This window comes from Lampris incognitus, chromosome 4 (genome assembly GCF_029633865.1).
Source record: "Lampris incognitus isolate fLamInc1 chromosome 4, fLamInc1.hap2, whole genome shotgun sequence".
In the NCBI taxonomy this organism is placed as follows: Eukaryota; Metazoa; Chordata; class Actinopteri; order Lampriformes; family Lampridae; genus Lampris; species Lampris incognitus.
Genome location: NC_079214.1, coordinates 56,065,087 through 56,086,436, shown reverse-complemented (window position 1 = coordinate 56,086,436; position 21,350 = coordinate 56,065,087). Strand labels below are relative to the sequence as shown.

General features: G+C 42.2%; 1 protein-coding gene across 1 annotated transcript in view; it reads left to right on the top strand.

Moving 5' to 3' along the window:
- Positions 1-14,843, top strand: part of hcn4 (hyperpolarization activated cyclic nucleotide-gated potassium channel 4) — a 116,546-nt gene extending 101,703 nt beyond the window's left edge. The window contains exon 7 of the mRNA XM_056279376.1: positions 12,490-14,843. Within this exon, the coding sequence (XP_056135351.1) occupies positions 12,490-14,843 (2,354 nt within the window). The remainder of the gene's footprint in view (positions 1-12,489) is intronic.
- Positions 14,844-21,350: the final 6,507 nt, after the last annotated feature.

Sequence of the window (21,350 nt, the reverse complement as noted above, 5' to 3'; positions counted from 1 at the left end):
CACGCTTTAGGGCTGTCATTGCAGACAGTTTATTCAAGCTGAGCAAGATGAAATAAAGTGACTATAATTGGAGGCTTACAGTGTGCAGGTTGTACTTCACTGATATAAACCAACAAACCAAGGCACATTTTTAATAAAAGTAAATAAATATGGGGATTAAAATGATTTTGACTGGCCATTCCACCCACACACACACAAACACAAGTACATGCACATGCACACAAACCACTCGTACTCATATCTGAAACCAATGGGAACTTTCAATTAAGAGGGTTTTGCAGCAAGCTTTCAGGGACAAGCATCTCTTTCTTTCTCCATCTCTATCCTTTGCTCTTGTGTTATTGGCATATATAGGCTTACATCTCTAGCATGGGATATGGACACAGATAAAGAAAAATGCACTTTATTACAATACTTTAAAAAGACATGTATGTTAGGGTTAGTACTCCTGTCTGTGCCCTTGACCGAGGCATGGCAAAAAGAACTGGAGTTGGTCCCCGGATGCTGTACGGCGGCTGCCAATGCAGAGCATAATTTACCTACGGGGATCAATAGAGTATATCAAAATAAACAAACAAACAAAAACTGTATATATAAGTATCTATATGCTATATTAGTATCTCACCTGAAGTCTTGGGCATGACCACTTCATCCTGTATTTATGGCATCCTTTGAATCTGTTTTCAGTTACCAATATGATGAGATATTGAACCTTGTTAACCGCTCACTACTCTCTTGACATTTTTTCTCAAGCATTCAAAATCTCCATTGTTTGGCCTGTGCAAAAGAAAATCGATATTCCTGTGTAATTGACAGTTACAGACTATTTTTTTTAGCTGAGTAAAATATTTAAAAGGTTGTGCCCAGGCAACTAAGATTGCTATACTGGTCACTCTGGCTCATTCTTCATTTTGAATTGATAAGACTGTTGCATTGGTAATGATGCCTAGGACCAAGTAAACATAATGTAGCATCCAAAAAAGGATCTACTGGTATACAAATATCCTGCTTTGTCTCTTTGTGTCTAATTTGTAACCATGGCATCAGTTTGCATCAATTTGCAGATGACATACCGCTCTATCTTATACCACCTGTAAGGGCAGATGCAAAACATCACTGTGTTACAACCAAGGGAGTTGGTTTGTGGAATAACTGTAGTGATGAGCTGAAAACATGTGGTAGTTTATCTGAACTAAAAAGACAACAGAAACAAACTATTCAACGGTTGTGAGATGGGCCAGTGACCAGTTTTTTGTTCCAAATTGGTTGATTTGTTTGAGTCGACTGAGCTAGATATCACGGACACTGACAGCTGTAAATTGAACTTTCATTTTCTGTTATCAATGCATGAATAGTGTAAGGGGGCAGGACTAGAAAGTTCTCAACTCTTTTGAACATGATCGTATTATTTTAGTTGCTTATTTGTCGCTTATATGTTGTTGATGAATTTGTTTATTTGCTTTTATTGCTTATATGTTTTCTTTAACTTGTTCAATAAAATTGATTATCTCTTAGAAATTTATAGCCACAATTCTGAAGATTTACATGCTAACAAATGTCCGTTTTGATACTTTTTTTGTCTTTGCATGGTGCGTAATGTTTTATGTCTTTACCATAGCAGCCAAATATATGAAATAGTAGACCAAGCTCATCGTCTATTACTGTTTGCTAAAACTCAGGTTCTGTTGTGTTCGTTTATTTTGTGGTGGGAATGCTCCTGATACAACAGCATTGCTGATTCTGTTTTGTGTTGAATTGACTTAGGATTTAGATTGTTAAAAGTCCACTTCAATTCCCAGTGTCACCACAGGTGTCAAATTAAACAAAAACGATGATCCTCAGGATGGTAGTTTGAAGACCATTAAACTCCCCAATAAACTGTATAAGAGACACTAATTTGTGGATGACCTAAATTTACCTTCTGCCAAATCTGGATAAAAAGGAAATCTTGGTATAAAGCACTAAGACCAAGAGAGCAGATTCCCCCACCCATCTACCTTCCCTGCACTTCAAGTGCAATCATCAGGATAAAGGCTTTAATCATGTTATAGATATTGATCTGAGCTTTCTGTGTCATCAAATCAACTTTTATTTCATTTTAAATGTCTCCAAACTAAATCTTACCAAGATAAGAATATAAAGTAGTAGTACATGCATTTACCACCATCCATCCATCCATTTATTCCTATATATCTTTTCCATGTCAGGAATGTTGTATCATCCAAACCAGAGGAATAGCCTACATATCTATCTCTCCAGAATATTCCTCCAGTTTATCCTTCGGGATCCAATGACTTGGAAAGACTATCTCCAATGAGAGACTACCTGGAGACTATTGTCACAATGTATCTGGGAAGCATCCTTACCAAATGCACAAACCAGCTCAGCTGGCTCATTTTGGTTCAGAGGAAAAGCTGAGCTCCTCACCCAGCCATACAGGGAAAGCCCAGACTAATGGCCTCCACCAGGGAGAGACACCAACTGCCATCATTAATCAGATAAAATACTTATCCTGGAAGAAAACTGTGGCCTCAGATTTGGAGATACTTATCCTCATCCTGAGTTAGTTTACACTTGCATTTTGTAGCCTAATTAAACCAACAGCGTTCCATCATCCACAAACAGCATACGTGCCCAATCCTGGGGATGTTCTGATACGCTCCAGATCTTAAAACGTTAATATTCTGACCCTGAAAATACCAACGGGAGAGAGGACAATGTGCCCACACATTGAGTGTGCAAGGAACAAAACGCTTCCAACAAAAGTCACTCTGGTACACCATACACCATTATTTCATCCCCTGGAATACCTTGGGGAATACAGTTTTAGGCCTTTTCCAAATCCAAAAGGCACACATTGGCTAGATATGAAAAATCCATTGCTTCCTTTTGTATCTGAAGTCTGATTAAAGGTCAGAATCCCCTTTTTGTGCAACTTGGCATAGGCTTTCCCAGGGAAGCTCAGTAGTGGAAATTGGGAGTCCTCCATGCCAGAAAGGCCATGAAGGGCTTTAGCCTGACAATCTCCCTCACTACTTTAACCCACCAGCAGGTGGGTTACTATGACAGACACCAGCCACCTACTTGTTGCACCTACTGATGCTTGTTCGGGGGGGGGGGTAAAATTGTTTTGAGCAGTCTTCTACTAAATGTTTTCACCAAAACCTCATTACATATTTGGGTTACCAAAGTCTGACCAGCAGCCTGCAGGTGGTGCTCAGTTTACAGGTCATGTCTGTCCTCAGCTTGAGTTCAGAAGATATAGCCTCAGTAAATCAACAGCAAAGTCAATTATTGACCTTTGGCTCAAGGTGTTCTGTATAACACCCAGTTTAGAACTTATGAGTAACCCTATACCTGCCTCTTGCCCATGACCTGAGGAGGAGAGCGAACAGTTGTAGCATAGATTTTGGGACATTATTTATTAAATGTTCTTATGCACAAATTTGGTCATACATACTTTTAACCATCATGTTTGTCTTACAGGCAGTGGCAAAGCCTGATGGTTACTCGTAACTCGTTTCCCCTGTCATCTGTTTACCTCTTGCAAATAGCAATCATTCAGGCTTGCAGAGACATCAGTTTTTAGCCAATAGCTTTCTGAAATGAGGGGTTACCCAGGCTCTGCGTCTGTGAGAGAAACCTGAAGGCAAAAACATTAAACGGATGTGTAAAAACAAATCTGTGTGTAGGAATGTTTCATAAACGAGGCCCTCGGATCCAGAGCCCTCAGACCAAAATGACATGAGTGATTCCACCAGAATGTTCTAATACTCCCATGATAAGTATATGAATCCAGGAGGGGGGTTTTACTAGTTTTTGAATCCCTTATAGAAAATATGTTCTTTATTTGGTATGCTTTTTAGGTGTGTTTTGACTAGATCACTTTGTTTCTCCGTCATTGACCTTTGGTTGTTCCAAGGACTAGAAGAAAGACCTATAGAGACTCTTGGCCTTCTGTATCAGTGGCCCTTACCTTTGTCAGAAGATCTCAGGTTATTTCAGTTAAAAAACCTAATCTAACAATATTGCAAAAAATTCCTTTATTATATAATATTTATATAACTAGTGGTAACGAATTTCTATTCCAACCACTGATATTGAGATTTCCTTCATCATATTCCGTTTACCTTACTATTCATTCTTATTATCTTAAAATTGGGCCTTCACTGCAGTGTTGCTACATGACAAGGTACCGTTTTAGTTCTTCCTGCACCTGACTCTTGAACAAATCGTTTTTTACATGCTAATTCAAAAGGGGAGGCTTCAGACTATCCACCAATGTGCTTTGTTCATATCCTGTGACTTGCACTTCCTATCTGTAGCACACTTCCTATCAGATTACAGCCGTGTATTGTAAACTTGTGAGACGTAAACAAAACTTCAATCATAAGACTGCAATCTTTCATTTCATCAGCAAACAAAAATAGAGCCATTGTTACTGGTAAGATAAAATAACATGTTCACCAATGCTGAAAAGTTTTCATAAATCATTCACAACACTGCAAAAACATGGAATTACATATATTACTGCATTAGTTTACCTATTCGTATACCTTCAATATATTACTTATTAATACTCCTTCAACTTACTACTTATTAATGCACCTTCAACTAGACAGGAGGACTAATCGTGAAATCGCTGGCGTCATGTTGGGTTGAAAAACAACCCTGCATGCACTCACATCAGAATCCCTCTCGGCACATGATTGAGTATCACTGAGCGAAGATGTAGTGATTGTGAGGATGACATGGCCTGGATAGTCGGTGTAAGCAGGGGGAGACAGACCTTAGGGGCAGATGAGATAGGCATAAAGTGCAGAAAAATATGCAAGATGGTACACAGAGATATGTGTGTATGCCTTTGTTATAAGGAAAAGAGGGTAAAGAAACAATTTGCATACCTGGAGATGTGACAGTCCTGTTAGATATAAACGGTATTGGGGTGTATGGACACACTTTATCTTGTTTGGCTGCATTAATACTATATCACATCGCTTATATCCATTGTTGTATGTTGTTGCCATATGGCAACATACTCCAAAATACCTTCCCAATTTTTTTCAAAACTTTTTCCATTACTACTTGAAATCAAGTCATTTTAAATTGAAAGAAGTCAATTTTTTTCCTCCAATGCCCTATTATTATTGTGTGGAGTAAAGGACTAAGCGTCATAATGCATTGTGGGTGTATCAATTTGCTTTACAAAATTACAAATGATACCGATACTAAAATCAGAGCCTGACCTCCTCAGCAAAAGTTTTGTGGCAGCAACGTGAATCCACTATACGTCAGTAGTCCATGAGTACAATGTATGTTAAGATTAGGGACAATGTGGTGTTGGCAGTGAGAGAAGTGGGTTTAAAATCCCAAATTGGCTGATCGAAGCGTTCAGGACAGTGAATAAAGTGACACCAAATGTGATTTAGTAAACACATGACAAATGTTCTCCCTTCTCTGCCTCTCTCAAAAACTACCATTAATGTGTAATTAATGGGACACTTAATACCTAAATAATAACAAATAATAAAAATAAAAAAATGATAAAATAATAATAAAAAAATACCTAACTTCTCCAGTAAAGATGTTCACTGGCCAAAAAGGCAACTCCCAAGTGGAAGTGAGTGCAACACTGACAATGTGAAGTATTATGATGCAGAAAATAAGCATTTCGGATTTCCTAGATAAGTAAAAAAAAAAAAGGTTATCTGTCAAAGGACAGATGAGTGTTACTTCATTGCTCACTGACATCTCCATTGTCCCTTATAAGTATGCAGCTAAAGTCCTGGGTGTGAAATTCCTGTATGACTTCGCTTTGTACAATTGATATTCTCTCCGTATCCATTACTATTCCCAGGCTTAGCCCGGGCGAATGATTAATTCACAATGAGAGGCGTGCTTCTATCATCACTCGACCATCTCTGCATGCTCTGTTTTATCTTCAGCTATGTTTAGAACTGAAGTTAGAGAAATGGCTTTAGGGGGTCTCTTTGTAGAAAATGGCTGCTTTGAAACAATGTAGTGGGATGTGGCAATGTCTCCATGAGATGGTCTCCTCCGTATGTCCTCTCTCCAAGGCCTGATGCTGTGCACCGTGTTTGTGTGTATGCGCACTCACAGAGGCTATGCTCACCGTCCCTCCTACCCCTCTCTGTAACAGAGGTATTTACACCACATATAGCCACTATTTAATTTTTGCCTTAACTTACTTTGCACATTCTCATTGGAGATGCATGGGCGATAAAGGGTCAGGTGGCAATAGGGGAAGATTTGATTTAGACACAGCCCCTTACAGCGTTGCCATTCCTTATTGTCCAACACCCGCACAAGATGGAAATTGATCTGAGCTTAATTACATTTCCAGTAGCTCAGATTTCACAGCCCTGTATTAGCAGCAGTTGCAGAATGGCAGTCGTGAAATAACCCTGTCACTTCCAGCACACCCATTCAATAATGGTTGATGGAAGCTGGGGTCAAAGTAGCCTATATTTCTCTGCGGAGTGAAGGACTTTTGGGAGCAACGATGTGAAAATTGTTAAAAATGACCATCACTTCATAAAATCCTACATTGCAAATGGCCTTTTTCTCGGTGGCTTGAGTTGATTGTATGGTGCATATGCTACTAAAATCCTATCATTTGAGACCCCTGGAACCTTTTTCCCATTCCTCCTCTGAAGTCGGATCACCGTTTAACAGGAAAGAAAATACGGGCTTCGCTGCTACAACACTGCAAACCTGAGTTATGTCTGTAGAGACTGTAGCGACATACTCATGAAAACTTTAAAGTACACTTTGTCTATTATGTGGCACAGTTCATTTTTCCGTACTACAATAGTATTTTATGTTTTTCCAACTGATTTTTGAGTCACAAATTCATTACTGTAATGCATGTAGAGAAAATTTTCATGTTTCCGCCCAATTTAGCATAATAAATATTCATGCAAGTTTATGAAAATAAATATAAATTTGTTTAAAACTGTATGATTTAACAGATTATAATCAAATATAATGCTTTCCAACAATGTATAAATTTTTTTGAGGAAAACGGAGTGTCCGAACATGCAGCTTTCATTACCGTCACACTGTTCACAGTCCTGTCTTAATCACAGCATTTTTTTTAAAATAAAATTCGTTTGACTATAATGCACCACAAAGAAGAGGAGAGAAAAGATGGCTACAAGGTAAGATTGTCATAATTTGATGTTGTTAATTGTGAACTTTATCCTTATACATCCCTTTTGCCACACCATACACAGTTGAACATTACCGTAATGTGTAATATTTCATGTTCTTGAAAAGTCATCGATTAGGGACTACCTGAACTAGCCTGTTAGCTAGCTCAGGTACAATTACATTTGTTTTGAATGTTGAATAACGTACATTGTCCCCTCCCAAATAAATGTAAAAAAAAGAAAGAAAAAAAGATAGTTCACTGTAAAAAAAGTATTAAGGAGCCCAACTGTTGCCGAGTCCTCATGGCTTCTGCCATTTTATGCTAGCTTAGCTAAATGTCATTAATTACCATAATGTGTAGCTTTCATTACCATGTAATGTAGAGGTCTTGTAATAAAAGGTAATATTAAGTATTGTTTATATTACATTGTTATGGATGTCATAAATGTTAGCTTATATTCCTTAATATGAAGAGCAAAGGGAAGTGAACTTAAGAGGGCTGCATCGAGCGCTAGGGTGCAGAAACACGACAAGAATCAGAATAAACTTTATTGGCCAAGTGTGCTTGTGCATATGAGGAATTTGACCGCGGAAGATTTACAACCCAGAACTCCTTGAAGAGTCTAGGAGAAAGGAAAGAAAGAGAAAGGTAGGCCTAATTAAGGGAAGAGAAGAGCACATTCTTTACATAAGATGGGGATTCCTAACCTTCCACAACGCAAACACACACACGCACACACGTTATTGTCCACAGCGACCATAGTGAAAGCAATCCAAATGTTATTTGGATTGTTTTAACTTTGAGTTCTCCCTCATGCCTCTCAGCGCTCAGCTGACCAATTGTGTAACTTCAGTGATGTTGTTAATCACCTGATCCAGCAGCCCAATCATGTCAGACCGATCACTCAGTCAGTCACTCTAAACATGATCACTCAGTCAGTCATGCTAACATGGTCAGCCCATCAGTCAGGGACATTTTCATTTGTAGGGCTGGTGCGCCGGCTGGTCCTGCCAGAAATGGAGACAAAAGTCTAATAGTAGATGTAACAAAAAAAGAAATGAGCCCTCCAAAACATCATAAACAAAACCCCACCCTCAGATGATCCGGATTAAGTAAACCCCATCAACATTAACCCCCAACCCCAAATATCCTATAGGGTCCTCCAACCAATATATGAAAACCATAATCAGCCACCCAAGACATCAGCACCAAAGTGGAAGAAATCATACAAACTGAGGGATAAACTGAAGACAAAAGACATTCAATGGAAGAAAAAAAAAGGAACTCGACTGTCTGAAGAAGAAACTAAATCAGATGGAGGAAAACAGATCTACAGTGCTGCTTGCAAGTCAAGCCAAAAAGAGGAGAGAAAACCATTTGAAACAGTGTGCAAGAAGCAAAAGAAGGAGGATAGATGATCATGTCAAAGTCTTCCTGCACAGAGATGGTCTCCACAGTAGTCACTGTTAAAACTGAGGAGGTTAGGAAGGCTGGGCAGATTTACAGGAAGGGGTTTCTCATGTATACGATGGAAAATCTCTGCAAGAAATTCCTTTGCAAGAACCCTAGCCTAAAGGTCTCCCACTCCCAGTTTTTTAAGCACAGGCCCTTCTGGATTGTGAAACCCAGAGTGACAGATCGAGAAACACGTCTGTAAAATACATAAAAATTTCAACAGCAAAATAAAAAAATTGTCCCAACATTGGGTAACAAGCACAACGTCCACAACTAACGTGGTGGCTTCATCTTTTTGTGACAGAGAAAATATCAGTGCATTGTATGGCAGATGTGATGCCTGCAAGGACTCTACGTTCCCTGTGGTCATGGATCCTACGACAAAAAATAACACCGTGTCATGGAGTAGATGGATCTGCAGGATGGCACTACTGCTGAGTTCGAGATAAAAACAACAAGCCTGGTCAAGAAAGTTGCATCCATCAAGAAGCTCCTCGGTTTAACAAAGACAGACCTGCCCCATTTCTCTACTCACCTGTACAACATTGGACAGCAGTTCACACGCAATAAAAACCTGAAATTTAGCTTAACAGAGAATGAAGTTGTAGTCCATGTTGACTACAGCAAAAACTACACTTGAATGGAATAAAGAAATCAAGGACACTCACTTTTGTGAATCCTACCAGCAAGTCATGCTGCACACAGGAGTGTACTTCAGTGGCGAACAAGCTGAATCATTTGCAGCTGTATCTGGTAGCCTATGACATGATCCTGTCACCACATGGTCACATTTGGATCCAGCCCTGGATCACATTAGAGCCAGCCGCTCCCTGGCACAAAACATCCACTTCCTCTCAGATGGGCCGACGTCACAGTACAGGAATAAGGTAACATTCTACCTGGCTTTCACAGTGACTTTCATGGAAGGCTTTAAGACACTAATGTAGAACTTAAGTGAGGCCTCCCATGGGAAAGGAACCCCCTGATGGAGTAGGAGGTACACTTAAAAACCTGGTGGATTGATTGGTGGCCTATGGCACAGACATCCTTAATGCAGGTGCTTTGCTGGAAAATCTGTCAAAGCAATCATCTGTGATGCTTTTTGAGGTGACGGAGGAGAACATTGCAAAATGTGGGGAATGGGTTGTGCCATCCCTTAAATCAGTCCCAGAGGACTATGCATCAAGTAAGCACCCTGCTCCTACATGTGCACACAAACAAATTCACTCTTGCATATCTCCTTTCCTCTCTGCTGTTTTTAATTTTTGTGCTTTTCCTTTTTGATATTTTTTCCATTTGCATTATTTACTTGAGGGCAAATTATAATTTAAGATAAGGTCATCTATTTTCATGTTTTTGCAAATCAAACTAAACTAATTTTTCCACACCTTGTTGCAAGAGAGCCAGGGAGGATCAAATTTAGACAACTCTCTTGCTTCTGTAGCTGCTCTTGTGACTGCTTCTCCCCAAAGGAGTTTGTCTTCACCCATAGGGAGTCTGAAGAGATCATCAATGTCGGAACATGGGTCCTTGTAGACCATGACGGAGGCCTCTATCCTAGCACTGGTAGGTTTAAGATCGCTCATAGAGCTGAAAACAGAGTAGAGAAGTCAAATGTGTCATTATTCTGTTGTGAGTTCAGATGCAGTTTCACATAGGGATGTGATGGCAAAGCTAGGGGTCATAACCCCCAGCTTTGAGCAGTACGGTGGCACAGTGGTTAGCGCTGTCGCCTCACAGCAAGGAGGTCCTGGGTTCGAACCCCGGGGTTGGGGGTCATCCCAGGTCATCCTCTGTATGGAGTTTGCATGTTCTCCCCGTGTGTGCAGTGGGTTTTCTCCAGGTGCTCCGGTTTCCCCCACCATCAAAAAAAGACATGTAAGTTAGGGATGTTAGGGTTACTACTCCTGTCTGTGCCCTTGACCGAGGCATGGCAAGACGAACTGGAGTTGGTCCCCGGGTGCTGCACGGCGGCTGCCCACTGCTCCTAGCTACACAGCTAGGATGGGTTAAATGCAGAGCACAATTTTCTATGGGGATCAATAGAGTATATCAAAATAAAAAAATCAAAATTCAAAAATAATCCATTCATAATACTTAAAGTATGCTGGACAAGGTGTTACACTTAATGCTGTTGATGTTCATAATTTTGCTATTTTTATCCTTTTTTTTCCCTTCATTAATCCAGACTGTCAGTGGTCAGTATGAAGTCGACACCATGAGCTGTGCTGGTGACAGCCGATTCGACATCCCCTCATATAATTCCCTAGCAACAAGGTTTGGTACTATTTGGAAGACATTAGAGAAATGATCCCTGAGCCACTCACTGCATGCGACGTCATCCGCCAGGCACTTCAGTGTGGTGCCAGAGATCTGGGCTAAGTATAGAGAGAAAACTATTTGAATTTTGATTTGACTTTGTGAAGTGGGACAAGGAGGAAAAAAATCCCTAAAGCAAGAAGAGAATGACTCTTAGCTGACTACAGGGCACGTTTAGAAGCTGTGATTGCTGCCAAAGGAGCTGTTACCAAGTACTGACAGACATGGTGCCCAACTTCTCACACATGCCACATTCATTCATTTAATTATTTTTTTTTATGTTAAATTCAGCAAATGAATAGCAATTGTGCTTTGAAATGTGCAGAAATATGTCATGTTTATATTTTTACCCTGTAGAGGATGGATAATTTCTTTTTACTTAAGAGATTCAGCAAAACATAGAAATTGACTAAGGGTTCCCAAACTTTTTCATACGAACATCATTCTGAGTTGATTTGTTCTGTTCTGGTTGTTAATATGTAGTTATTTATTGTGTAGTTATTGAAGTGTTCACTACCGAAACATTGTTATCCATTACTGATATGATTTTTTCATTACCACAAAGTATAGTATTTGATGATTTATTGAAATAACATGAATAAATTATCCTTTATGTTTAATCTCTTAATAACATGTGTCAGACCCTTTATACTGTGTTTGAACTGGGGTTTTTTTCAATGCTTTTAAAACAAAATCACAATTAAAATTGATGTGAAAAACTGCTTACATGTTACGGTGATGAAATAAATTGTTTTTATTAAAATATGTGTATATGTTAACAATACAAATGTTGGGTGATACCCACCACTTCCCTTGAGCATATTGAAGTGCTTCCCATCAAAAAAAAAAGTGAAAAAAATAATTTTGTTGTTTCATATTTCTAACTTTGTTATTTGTGTTATGGTAATGATTTTATTTCCTCACAGTGTCTCTAAAAATGTCTGAAAATACCTTAGAAATGTGCACATGGATTATAATTTCAAATTGAATTGTGAAATTAGATCCTATAAAGGGGAAAATGTGTATATAACAGTCTTATATTTTAGCCGAGTTTATTCTCTGTCTTTATTTCTCTGTCCTCACTTGCTCAATCTCTCTTTTTCTCCTTGCTTTCTTTCTCTTCCATGGTACTTTTTTGTCGAAATATTTCCTTTTCCATTGCCCTCTTTTCTTCTCATTTCCTGCCTTTTCAAGTTATTCTCATGGTCGCTCCCATCGGAGAGTGGGCTGCAGAATGTGCTGGCTTTTCAAAGGGGTTGTCTGGGTGTCAGCTCATCCCAGTTACTCCCACTCTCTTTAATATTCATCTAGTAGACTCGGGCCGAACTTGGTGTATTTTGTTGAAAAATGCGTGGTGGTTATTATAGTTTAATTTAGTCAGTATAGGGCCCTTATTTACAAAATGAGTTTAACAGGGCACAAACTGTCTGGTCGATGCCGTTTGATTTCCCTTCTCTCTCTTTACTTCCTTGTGTGTGTGTGTGTGTGTGTGTGTGTGTGTGTGTGTGTGTGTGTGTGTGTGTGTGTGTGTGCGCGTGCAGGCAAGAAGAATTCCATCCTTCAGCATAAGGTACAACATGACCTGAGCTCTGGTGTGCTCAACTACCAGGAGAATGAGATCATCCAGCAGATCGTGCAACATGACAGAGATATGGCCCACTGTGCACACCTTATGCAGAATGCCCCACCTCAGGCACCTCCCTCGCCAACTCCTGTCATCTGGGCCCCCCTCATCCAGGCACCTCTCCAGGCAGCGGCAGCCACTACTTCAGTAGCAATAGCCCTGACCCACCACCCACACCTCCCACCAACACTCTTCAAACCTCCGGTCTCTGTGCTGGGCTCCCTGAAGGATCCTCCGAGCCGGCTAAAGAAGTTTCATACGTTTGCTCCATCATCCATGACCCCTGGCTCCACTGGGGACTCTCCCTGTAGTACACCCTCAAAACTGTGCTCTGGGGTGGACATGCCATTATTGGCCTCCTTTCGAGCCCAGCACATGACCTCAGGGTCAGTGGCGGCTGGTTCCAGCAAGCAGGCCTCAACCAGCAGAGGCCAGCGCAGACCTAGTGTTGCTGGGGCAGGCGCTGGGTCTAGTGGAGCAGGGGCCTCTGCCTTCCCTTTTGGACCATACTCCTCCTCTGGTTCCCCCTCCTCCAGCACAGCCCAGCTGCACCCACAACCCTCGTCACAGCATCAGCAGCCTTTTCGCTCTAGCACGCCTCCTCTTTCAAATCTCTTCCACCAGGGGGCAATGGGTGGAAGCACTGGGTCAGGGATAAGTGGAGGGACAGGTGGAAGCTGTGGTGATGCATCAGGATGGTCTTCAGTTGGAGCAGTTGGAGGTTCTGTTGAAGGGGCCACTGGTGGAGCTGTCACAGGAGATGCTGTTTGGGTTGGAGAGGACTTTACAGCTGGAGCAACAGGAATGGTCTCCAAGGGTAATTATGGAAAACGAGGGTCTACAAGTGGATTACTTTTAGGGGCTACTGGAGGGTCATTGGGAGGGGCAGTAGGAGGAGCTACCACAGGCCCTATGGGAGGAGTAACTGGAGCAGCGGTAGCAGGGGCTACTGGAGGGCCCATGGGAGGGATAACTGGAGGGGCAGTAGGAGGGGCTACTGGAGGGCCAATGGGAAGCGTAACTGGAGGGACAGTAGGAGGGGCTACTGGAGGGCCAATGGGAGGCATAACTGGAGGAGCAATAGGAGGAAATTCTGCTTTATCCAATGTAGGGGCCACTGGTGTTTCAGTGGGAGGGGCTACTGGTAGGCCATTGGGAGAGACCACAAGGGGGTCAATTGGAGGAGCTGGGTGTGGATCAACAGGAGGACATACTGGTGGGTCAATGGGAGGGGCTGCTGGTGACCTGACAAGCAGTCATATGGGAGGAACTTCTGGTGGGCCAACAGGTATGGGGATTGGAGGACATCTAGTTGGATCTACAGCAGGGGCTGTGGGAAGCCATATGGGAGGTGCTACAGCTGGGTGCATAGGAGCAGCTTCTGGTGGAATGACAGCTGGAGTTATGGGTTCCTCTGGTTGTCACAGTAATGTAAGTCCTATATCTACCGGCTCTTCCAGTCCTATACCCAGTCAACTACTCCTTAATCAACCAATCCCCAAGTCTCCTCAGGTGGGCTCCCTACAACAATTTGTGGGGGGAAGCAGGACTTCTAGTGGTTTAAACCTTTTCCATTCCCCAACACAAGGCTCCCCATCTTCCAATAGAGGTCACCAGAGCCAGCAGCCTGCTGAGGGCTCTCCGTCTTCTCTTGGCCAATTCAACCTGGCAGGCTTACAGTCTGGCTTCCTGCCTCACCAGTTGCCCCTGGAAAGGTCTGCCCTGGCTTCCCTGGCCCAATATGACTCAGCAAATGCTTCCCCCTGCCTCACACCACTGGCACCTAGCCCCACAATCCAGAGTCCGGTGGCAGGCAGGACTTTCCACTATAGTGATCCGTCCAGTGCCACAGGATCCCACAGCTCTCTGCTTATGCCTCAGTTCTCACTCTTATCCCAGCTTCCCAGCCAGCCACACACAACGGGAAAAGATTCTCCACTGGGCCGCTTCTCAGAGGACCTTAAACTATTGTCTAGCTCCCACCCGTCTCTACCGCAGGAGGTGGCCCAGGCCTTGGGCCATCCACCACTTCTTTCCTCTGTGGAGACTAGATACTACCCCTCACCCTTCTCTTCACCCACCCTGGTGTCCAAACCTTGTAGCTCCTTGCCAGGGCAACTGACTCCTCCTATTCAGATGTCCCCCGGGCACCTTCATCAGACTCAATCCCCCTTGGCCTCCCCGGCCCTTCCTCTGCGGAGGGGCTCAGCTGCATACTCGCCAGAGCTAGAACCTCAAACTGTCCGCTCTAAACTCCCCTCCAATTTGTGAGGTTTGATCCCACCCTTCTTTTCTCTTTCAGACAGACAGACAGAAAAACTATCTCCCTGTGCAGTGTTCTTTTCTCTCCATATTCACCCTACATGCTCCACCTCTCTCTTTAATTTTCCCCAGCTCTTAACTTTACTGTGATTGAAAATGAACACTTAACCAGGTAATTCTGTGCTCCAAAGTAATCTGTTTGTTTTACGCGTTGTCCTCATCTTTCTTTTTATATTTAGACACTTATTGATTCAGATATATTTAAAAGATGTGTTAATCAAAGGACTAGGAGAGTGTGAAAGGAGATATGTTTTATTAAAAGGCAGTCTTTTTTTTTTTTATTTCTACAACTATGCCAAATTCATCTGGTGAGGTTTAGGCAGATTGTTCAATCGTCTACACAATAATGTTTTATTTGTTGTTGTTGTTTTATTTTGTGTTTTCTGCAGGAAGCTATGCACTAACGCCTGCATGTAGAAAAGCTTTTTGTGTGTTTAAAAAAAAAACCCCAACTCTTTTTAGCTAAAATAACATGTTTCAAGACAGGCAGACTTTTATCAACCCATATAGGATCACATATTGTTGATCCTCAAATGTATCTACTATCAGATTGTGGTTATTTATCCTCTGTATGAACTTTGCAAAACCTTCTGTAAGGTGGAGGAGAGATTTTAGGAAACCAAAAAGACTTTTCCTATGGGGTAATCAGTTCACCTCTTTTCTGTCTGTCCCTCTTTTATATCGATGTACTGCAGTAATACTGTATTTGGGGGGGCGGGGTTGAGCAGGCTGTATGCCGTGTCAACATTGAAACATAATAATGAGACATAACAACAGTGTGTTAGTGACTGGCTTGCTGTAGAGTCCTCACCATGTCCTAACAAGCTCACTTTGTCTTCCAAGCTCATGCCGTTAATGTTTTTCCGATGTCAAGGGTAGCTGAGCCTTGCAGTGTGATAATGATCAGTGTGGATGGGGGGGGGAGTGCATTTTCCTGAGTGTGTGAAATTGTGCACGTGTGCGCTTGTGTGTGTGTGTTTGTCTTAGTGAGAGTGAGAGTGTTGCATTTTCAGAGCAGCCTAATGCGAGACATTATCTCACCCAGACTGCTGATAAGGAGTTTTGCCTTTTAACCCAAAAAAACAAAAAAGAAAAAGAAAAAACTAGGACTTCCATTATCACAGCTTTTCTCAAACAAAAGAAAAAGACTACTTGATATTGGTCCCTGAACCATCAGTCGTACTTCCCTCAGGCATGAAGTAGTTACAAAATACTGGAAAGAGAATACAAAAGTATCTAATTACCTTGTGCATTACATCTTTTACTGTAGCTGCTATCAGGTCTAGGTCTCTCTCTCTCTCTCTCTCTCTCTCTCTCTCTCTCTCTCTCTCTCTCTCTCTCTCTCTCTCTCTCTCTCTCTATATATATATATATATACATATATATATATCTCCCTTCCTCCCTTCATTGAATGCAAGTGTTGAGTTGTGTCTCATTCACACCAAAAATGACAAGGCAACTAGAATGAAGTCAAAGGAAAGTTGCAACTTGTTGCTTTGTGGGTCTGGGCTACTTTTTCACAGCAGGTGAATTTGGGGCACGAGTTGAAAAATGTTCAGCTCATGCCACAAAGTCGCCTGAAACAACAGAGTGATAGCCAATTATGGCTGTTTTTGATTACAAGGCCACAACCTTGCTGATGTCGAGACTGGAGAAGAGAAGCCAGAAAGGAGGATAAATTGATTTGTGCTGTTTCTGAATGTCGCGAGTTGTGTGATACCACTTTGGTATCATGTAGAGATCGAAAATAAGAAAGAATTAGTGTGGCAAAAGGATCAGCTTAGTTGTTGGATTCTCTTTTTAAGTTTTTATTTGCTTTAAAAACGCTGAGTCAGAATTGCTGATGCTAATGCTAATGCTGTTATAATGGCATCATCAAATTAACTTCTTGCCATGAAACGGTGGCGCTACTCGAGCTACTTGGTAGCATTACTTGGTTTGTAGCGTAAATAAAGCCAACGTGGGGCTTTTGGTGTGAATGCAACTTTAGAGTCACTGAATGTTTGTCCATATTAGTTGCTGCGAAGCGTAAAGTGCTGTAGTAATCGGAGAGGTCTTAGCAGCACGGTAGCTCAATGGTAAGCAAGACTGTTCTACAGCCAAGAGGTCACAGGTTTGATTTGTGAAGTGGCTGATGTGTTTACCAGCAATCATGGTTCTTGTTTAAGTGTCCTTGTGCAAGACACAGAAACCCCTACTGACTGACTCACTATAAGTCACGCAGGATAAGACTTTCAGCGAAATGCATAGCATTTAAAATTCACCCAGTCAAGTTTTTGTGTAGCCCTAAGTCACAGTTACCGTCTCTGAGGGATTTATATTCACAAAGTAAAAAAATAAGTACACACAAATGAATAAAAGGTAGAAAAAAAGGAAAACCTCAGGAGGCGCATTAGTGGAGAGATCCCCCTTCTATGATGGATAGGTGTTCAACAGGTGCTGAGTGCAAGGTAGTCAAAGTGGCTAGAGATTTAGAAACAATGGCTATTCAATGGCTTTGCTCATTGACAACAAAACAATGCAACAAAAAAAAGGAAAGTGGAAGTTGAGTAAAGCATCCTACCCAAACATTGCCACAGAGCAGAACTGTCTCCTGCAGCATCACTAACTGAGCGCCACAGATCCCTTTGAAAAATGAAAAAGAGCCCTTATACACACTACAGGCAGACCCAGCCACATCACATCACAGTGACAAAGGGAGCACAGATGCATAACCAGAGCTGTTTGCAAAATGTGAAGAAGCAGTGATGAACAAAATACCAAAACAAAAGGCAGACGAGTCTCCAGAGAGGCCAGGGTGCGGGTCAGTAAAACCAAAGGATGCAGCGCAGACAGAAGCCTCGCTCCACCATGGCTGTAATGCCTTTCAATAGCACAAAGTCTTGTCCTGTAAGAGAGAAGAGAGAAAGAGTCCAGGTACATGAAAGGCATGGTCATATGCTTGCTGCAAACATGCTGCAAACAGTGGGTTAGAAGGGTACGAAAGCTTTCAGAGGGGGGATTGGAGAGGATTGTTAAGATTGGGCATCAGCAGTACTGATCAAATTAGAGTTAAACGCCAGTCCAAAAATTACAATAACCAGGTTGATAGTATAGGGAACATACTGTAGTCTCCCAATCTTTAATGCATACAAAAAGGGCACCATTTTTAGCATAACCCTAAATGAACTTGTTAGGGAAGTTGAATTTTATGTCTTTTTCTCATAGAAGATGCAGGGAATAACCTAGCAACTACTTGTTCAAGATGCACAAGTTTTGTGTCACAACAGACAGCTGTGTTTTGTAACAGTTGTAGGAGAACAGACATCCAGTTCTAGTACAGTTCTCCTGCAGGGCTGGAACATCATAGATGCATAATTGAGGTGCCACACAGGGAGGAATCAATAATGCAACTGTGATGTGCTTCTACACAACTTCTTCTGTAGCTCATCACCAAGTGAAAGTCCAAGGCACGACTCGGACAGCTGGGTCCCTTCCTCAGCCACAGCACAATTTAACAAGACATGCCCGTAACCCCCGTGACCCTCACGAGACACCATGGACTCATTGACAGAGGTGCAGAGTGACCAAGCTCTCCCCTCATTACAGTCCCCAGCAGTCCCTGTCACAGGGCAGAACAGCATAGACACACATATGTGGGCGCGCACACACATACAGACGCTTGCTTTTTCAAAAGACTTAACAATAGTCCAACCTTCCAGCCACCCATTAGCTTTAATGGCAATAAAAATTCTTGACTGAAGTAATTTGGAAAGATTCTCTCGTTTTGTTGAATTCTTCGATCAACCAGTTGAATTGCAATATATATTAGGAGGTGGTGGTTGTTTGGGGGGGGGGGTGCTAATATTTTGAGCTGTTTCCTTACTAATGTCAGTTTTAATTATGGATAGGAATACAATTATTACATAGTGGACCTGTGCAACATTTGGACAACTGTTTATTTACCTTTCACATAACATGTCATATCCATTTAATATACAGGCTTGTAGGCCTTCATTTAATTAAAGCAACTTGGAACTGAGTGCCATTAGTTGAATGCATGTCACCATCTTCAAATATATTACCATACTCACAAATAGCCTCATAAAAAGGATTTACAATGTACAAGAGGGCAGTGCACAGACGTACAAATAAGTATGGATAAATATGGTTTAATTCAGAGAAAATGTGGCAGGAATTTACAGCATTTTAGCAGCTGAGGTAGGGGAGGGTTGAAAGATTTTCAAGTTTAAGATGCTAGACGGGATTGTCTCAGTTGTGTAATTTGACTCCAGTTCTAAAATGGTGGGAGATATTTCAACTGGTTTCATTAGAATTAATGTTTCTCGTTAAACACTTGGAACGACATTGGAAGTGAACACTGTGCATTTTTACATGACAATATTGCCAGTGTATGTAGTGAGTAAAATTATCCTCCAGTCGTCCCATAGGCAAAATTGACCAACATGCAGTCACCAAACTACTACTACTACTTTCAGCTGCTCCCGTTAGGGGTCGCCACAGCGGATCATCTGTTCCCATTTCTTCCTGTCTTCTGCATCTTCCTCTGTCACACCAGCCACCTGCATGTCTTCCCTCACCACATCCATAAACCTCCTCTTTGGCCTTCCTCTTTTCCTCTTCCCTGGCAGCTCCATATTCAGCATCCTTCTCCCAATATACCCAGCATCTCTCCTCCACACATGCCCAAGCCATCTCAATCTTGCCTCTCTTGCTTTATCTCAAACCGTCCAACCTGAGCGGTTCCTCTAATATAATCGTTCCTAATCCTGTCCTCCATCACTCCCAATGAAAATCTTAGCATCTTCAACTCTGCCACCTCCAGCTCCACCTCCTGTCTTTTCGTCAGTGCCACTGTCTCCAAACCATATAACATAGCTGGTCTCACAACCATCTTGTAAACCTTCCCTTTAACTCTTGCTGGTACCCTTCTGTCACAAATCACTCCTGACACTCTTCTCCACCCACTCCACCCTGCCTGCACTCTCTTCTTCACCTCTCTTCTGCACTCCCTGTTACTTTGGACAGATGATCCCTAGTATTTAAACTCATATGCCTTCGTCACCTCTACTCCTTGCATCCTCACCATGCCACTGTCCTCCCTCTCATTCACGCATATTTATTCCGTCATGCTCCTACTGACTTTCATTCCTCTTCTCTCCAGTGCATACCTCCACCTCTCCAGGCTCTCCTCATCTGCTCCCTACTCTCCAGTCACTAAATGCAGTCACTTCATTTATATAGCACACTATAAGGTATCTACGTACAATGCTGTACTTGTGTGATAAAATCAGCCGTCCTGTGCAGCTCCAGCACCAAAACACAGTGTGTTTCATGAGCGAGTGTAGGCTGGCTGGTCTGATAGCATCGATGTGTCGGACATAGCTGGGTATTACAGCCATGTTGGTGTCCTGATCCGCTAGTACCTCCAGCTCAGTTCAGAAGTAGCTATCTGAACTAAAGTAGAGCTTCCCTCTTTATTCCTCATCCTCATCAGTTCCTCTTTTCGGTCTCCCTGTACTTTTTGTTGTTGTTGAAGGCCTTGTTTTTTGTTTTTTTTGCCTTTGGTAAAGCAGTTTATCAACAAAAAAAAAAAGCTCTAAACAAATTATTCAGTGGCACTGTGTGTTTGGGTGACACTGTCAAGTCTGCGGTGGGAAACCCTGTCATCCGGAGGACTGAAGGGGGGGGAAGTGGGGCAGAGAAGGGCAGGGTAAGCATTCTGTGACATGATAGATGGCAAACATGAGGAAAGATTCCCACCTCTGGAATACTAATGTTTGCGCTCACAGTAAGCATTTAAGCCTTTGTCTTCCTCCGCTCGCCTGCGTCAAGACAGACCATCTCCTGTGCCTCACACCCAAAGAAAAACTCGCATACCATTTTTTCCCCCTTTTCTTACGGTATGACCTTTATTAAGTGCTGGAGCTGGAGAACGGTTTTGCAGCCGGTTTCCGAGACAAAGGCAGCAATGTGAGGAGACATTGATGTATTGAGGCAGAGATGGGGTAGGACACACCGACAGGGGTATGACAAGTAGACAGCCACCCTGCAGGGTACTCAAGCTGACGAGGTACTTCGCTCTGGGGGACTTTGTAGTCATGTTGCCCCTGACTTATGACTGTTCTTGAGTGCTTGGTGAATGTTTATCACGGAAATATTGATTGGGGAGATATGAAGAGAAGCTTTGGGCATTGCTATTTGGCTAGCAGCTGCATGGATATGGATATTTGAGTGTGTGTGTGTGTGTGTTTGTGTGCCAAGCACTGTGTGGCAGGGTCAATAGCTGGGTCGATGGCTGGGCTTGTTTCCTGTCAGAGGAGGGTGGAACAAGGAGGCATAGGTGGGTGCTTATAAAGAGATAGACAATGGACACAATCTATTAGTTGGGGCAAAGCTGTGGCTCAGTCCATTATCACGGTGGTTGGGGGTGGTGGGATGTGTCACTGTCGAAAA